General features: G+C 27.1%; 2 protein-coding genes across 5 annotated transcripts in view; both read left to right on the top strand.

The window, feature by feature from the left end:
* LOC100572974 overlaps nucleotides 1-3,708 on the top strand; it is a 57,267-nt gene that overhangs the window by 13,983 nt on the left and 39,576 nt on the right. The gene's annotated exons all lie outside the window — the stretch shown is intronic.
* The window catches only part of LOC100160785, a 29,268-nt gene continuing 26,008 nt past the window's right edge, over nucleotides 449-3,708 (top strand). Inside the window, exons 1-4 of one of the 2 annotated variants that reach the window (XM_029489475.1) lie at nucleotides 450-674; nucleotides 1,533-1,603; nucleotides 1,827-2,058; nucleotides 3,580-3,694. In XM_029489475.1, coding sequence (XP_029345335.1) covers nucleotides 671-674; nucleotides 1,533-1,603; nucleotides 1,827-2,058; nucleotides 3,580-3,694 — 422 coding nt within the window. In that variant the 5' untranslated portion in view covers nucleotides 450-670. Of the gene's footprint in view, nucleotides 675-1,532; nucleotides 1,604-1,826; nucleotides 2,059-3,579; nucleotides 3,695-3,708 lie in introns of both variants that reach the window. The other variant, XM_029489476.1, reaches the window with a different exon arrangement.

Genomic DNA, 3,708 nt, shown 5'->3' on the forward strand with positions numbered 1-3,708 from the left:
AAATAGACTGAAATAGTGAAATATTATAAAATTAAAAACGAAATAAATGAACTTTACTTACTCCTTAAAATGAAAAATTAATTCGTTAATTTCATGTTAATTAAAATTAAATTTAGTAAAATAATAGTTAAGTTAACGAAAAGCCAAAAGTAACTAGTTATGTTAAAAAGTTTAAATTAAATTAACTTTTTAACTTAACTATAACTTTTTAACTCGTTAATGCCTAGACTTGCGATTTTTACAGTAGAAAGGGTGACTTATATTATCAATAGCACTTCTCTAAAAATAAACATTTTATGAGTTTCTGAATTTACGTGTAGTAATGCAGTAACTAGTAAGTTTGCAACTCGTGGATTAATATAGGACATAGGTATTAATATTATGTCATTCGTATTGTAGATAATATCTATTAAATCACCTTAGGTGAACTTACATATGCTTATATCATACATAGATATATATTTATCCTTTTTTTTTTTAATAGTCATTTATAGAAAATACATTTAGAAGCTCTGAAATTAAATCAATAAGCAACACCAATAACGTTACATTAGAAGTTATCAGAGACTTAGAATCGGATACTAAATATACGGTTGGAGTTTTGTTAATTGCAGATGATGGAAATTTCAATGAACAAGATATAGTATATGGTCAATATAAAACTCCGTGTATGCGTAAGTACTTACTAAACATTAATAACCTATTAACAATAAAACGTCGAATTTAATTTAACAAACCAAAAAGTTATATACCTAACATCATTTGAAATGAAAATAACATTTTAGTTTTCAATGATATATGTATATATACGTTTGTTAACTATATATTGTTATATTAGGGTTCTGAATTTGAAATATTTCACTTGAAAATTTTCAATTTAATTAATTCAATGAAATTGTGAAAATTGTTTTTTCTTTTAAACGTATTCAATTATAGAAGATTAGAAATGATTATTGATTACACAGATAAAGATCACAACACAAATACAATAACTATAACAACTATTTACAACTATTTACCTATATTCATATATTTTCATACATTTCTAAATTTATGAAGGATGTATCAACTCTAACCTAACCTAAAAATTGTGTATACAAAAAAAAAAAAACACCATTGTAAAACCACTAGCTTACTCACTCCGCTCAGAGTCTATAATGAATGTATGTCTGTCTGTCTGTCTGTGTGGGTGTCCATAATACCATAGCAACCAACCCCGAGAGGATGTCTGTTTATGTGTGTCTCCATATTACCAAGGCAACCAACTCTGGGAGGTACTCGAACAGGGATTTGGAGATTTCTGAAGGAAATTTTTATTTATAAATGGTCGCTATGGGTTTTGAAGTTATTATAATAATAATTATTAGTTGCCGGGAAACGGTGGGCATGGGGTGAGACGATAATATAAGTACGGTGGGCACTACCCTGTGATGTATCTTAGAAATAATAAATATATATCGCCCCCCCCCCCCCTACCACAGTGAAATTTCCTGATTACGCCATTGAAAATATCTAATACATTTTTTTTTTAGAGCCACAAATTACTGATTATAACATACAATTAATGAGTGGAATACAGAGCATCAACATAACATGGAACATAGTAAGTATTATTACAAAGAAAATATGTATAGCTAATTTTGAATCTGGAAAATTATTATTTTTTATTCACTTTCAACTATATACCTATACTTCATTAATTTGTATGTTCAAAATATACGCTTCAATAAAGCTAACCAATTAAGAATTTTAACACTTACACATCCTATATAAGTTATTATTCGTAAATGTTTAATAGACAGTTAATATTTTTTTTAAATGTACAGAGTATCTCAAATCGACTAGAATGTAATATCACGAAATATGTTTTAACGTTAATGTCAAATCAATCACAAAATCAAAAATTTCTTGTAAAAGAAATAGTATCAAGTACATATAATGGTCACGTTTTGGATAATCTTCTTCCGGGCATTAAGTATAACATAAAATTAACCCCTTCGACAAGTAATGGGACGTTGCCATCCTCGCCTCTATATTCAATCAGTACTCTTATGACAAGTAAATATTTATTTATTTAAAATTTATTTTTTATTTAAAATATTTTTTATTTAATTTAATATTATTCTTGAACTTTCTGCGTATATCAGTGGTTATCAAGCTGTGGGTCCCGAATGATAGGTTTGACATAAAACTATAAAGTTTGATTTGACATTTAATTCAAAAGTTGAATTTTATTTCAGTTCAATAATGAAATGGTACTATTGTTATTTGATGTTGAACGAAATGTTCGGTTTATGTATGATTTAAAAGTTCACTTCGATGTCGACATCACATTGAATTGTTCGGTTCGTGTTCTGATCGACATTGGATTAAAAAGTTCGGTTCGATAAAATATTTTGCATTTCGGCCCACTTCTAATATAAAATAATTCTAAAGACAATAATAATAATAATTTAAACCAGATGATTGATTTATTAAATATTAATAATTCAAAGAGCTGAGTTTGCTACGCTCTTACACATACCTAAACATTGGTAGTCAGGAATTAGGATTTTTACAAATAATACTAAAATTATTGACCAGTATGGTAACTCATTACAAATTGTGTACCTATAGTTAAAAAAAAATGACAAATATGTGTTCTTTAATAGAATAAAAATGAACAGTGTGAACATTAGTGTGATTTACAAACAAAATATTGACCAGTTACAAATTTACAACACAAACAAAAGTGTCAAAGAATAAGAAGAACTGTGCAATTTTTTATGAATAATGCAAATGCATGATGACCTTAACAATATTTACCAAAAAAACATGTGCCCCCAACGTTATTTTCCACCTTGTCAGAAGTGACGAAGAATTATAGAACCGAAATAGAACCAATAAAGTCAGCTGAAACTCGAGTCGACGCCAAGAGCATGATGGCAAAAGTGTGCTTGCCAAGATTTGGGCTAGTTGCGTACCGGCAAACGGAAACAAGAACAATAAGTTATCAAAAAATAAAACTATTAAAAATTGCACATATAACATCTAATTAATAGAACTTTGGACTTTAGGTCACACTGACGACTTTATACCTAATATCGCATCTTGAACTATCATAATCAACTAGTATTATACATATTTAATACTTATAAATATTGCTAAGAGAAAATGTACTTCTAATTCTAAAAACCTATATACAAGAATCAAATACCTAATATAGTAATATCCTACAAGTATATGATTAATTCTAATATCGTCCATTAAATTTAAATTTTAAAATATTAATACAAATTTCTCATTCAATAATGTTCTAAAGACTTTGAAATTCAAACCAAGTATTAGTGAACTTATGAAGTATTAATAGTTTTTTTTCAATGACCGTAGGTAGAATAAATAAAAATATCAATAGAAAAAAATTCTTAAGGTGGCCATAGGCAACTCCATCCTAATAAACATTTTAAAAAGATTTTTAATTCTAATTTTAAATATCTATAAACGAGAAACAAATACTTAAATATTTGACCTAAGTATTTGATAAATAATAATATTGTCCATTAAAATGTAATAATTGTACCTATTTTCTTAATATTATAGAAAACGACGTTCAAATAAAAAATATTTCTACTAAATATGAAAATGGAAAAATCAAAGTAAACTGGATATTGGTAAATTCTCATCAACAATACAGTCCATTCGAAGAACCAGTAACATCAATCATCAAAT

Source organism: Acyrthosiphon pisum, chromosome A2 (genome assembly GCF_005508785.2).
Source record: "Acyrthosiphon pisum isolate AL4f chromosome A2, pea_aphid_22Mar2018_4r6ur, whole genome shotgun sequence".
Lineage (NCBI taxonomy): Eukaryota > Metazoa > Arthropoda > Insecta > Hemiptera > Aphididae > Acyrthosiphon > Acyrthosiphon pisum.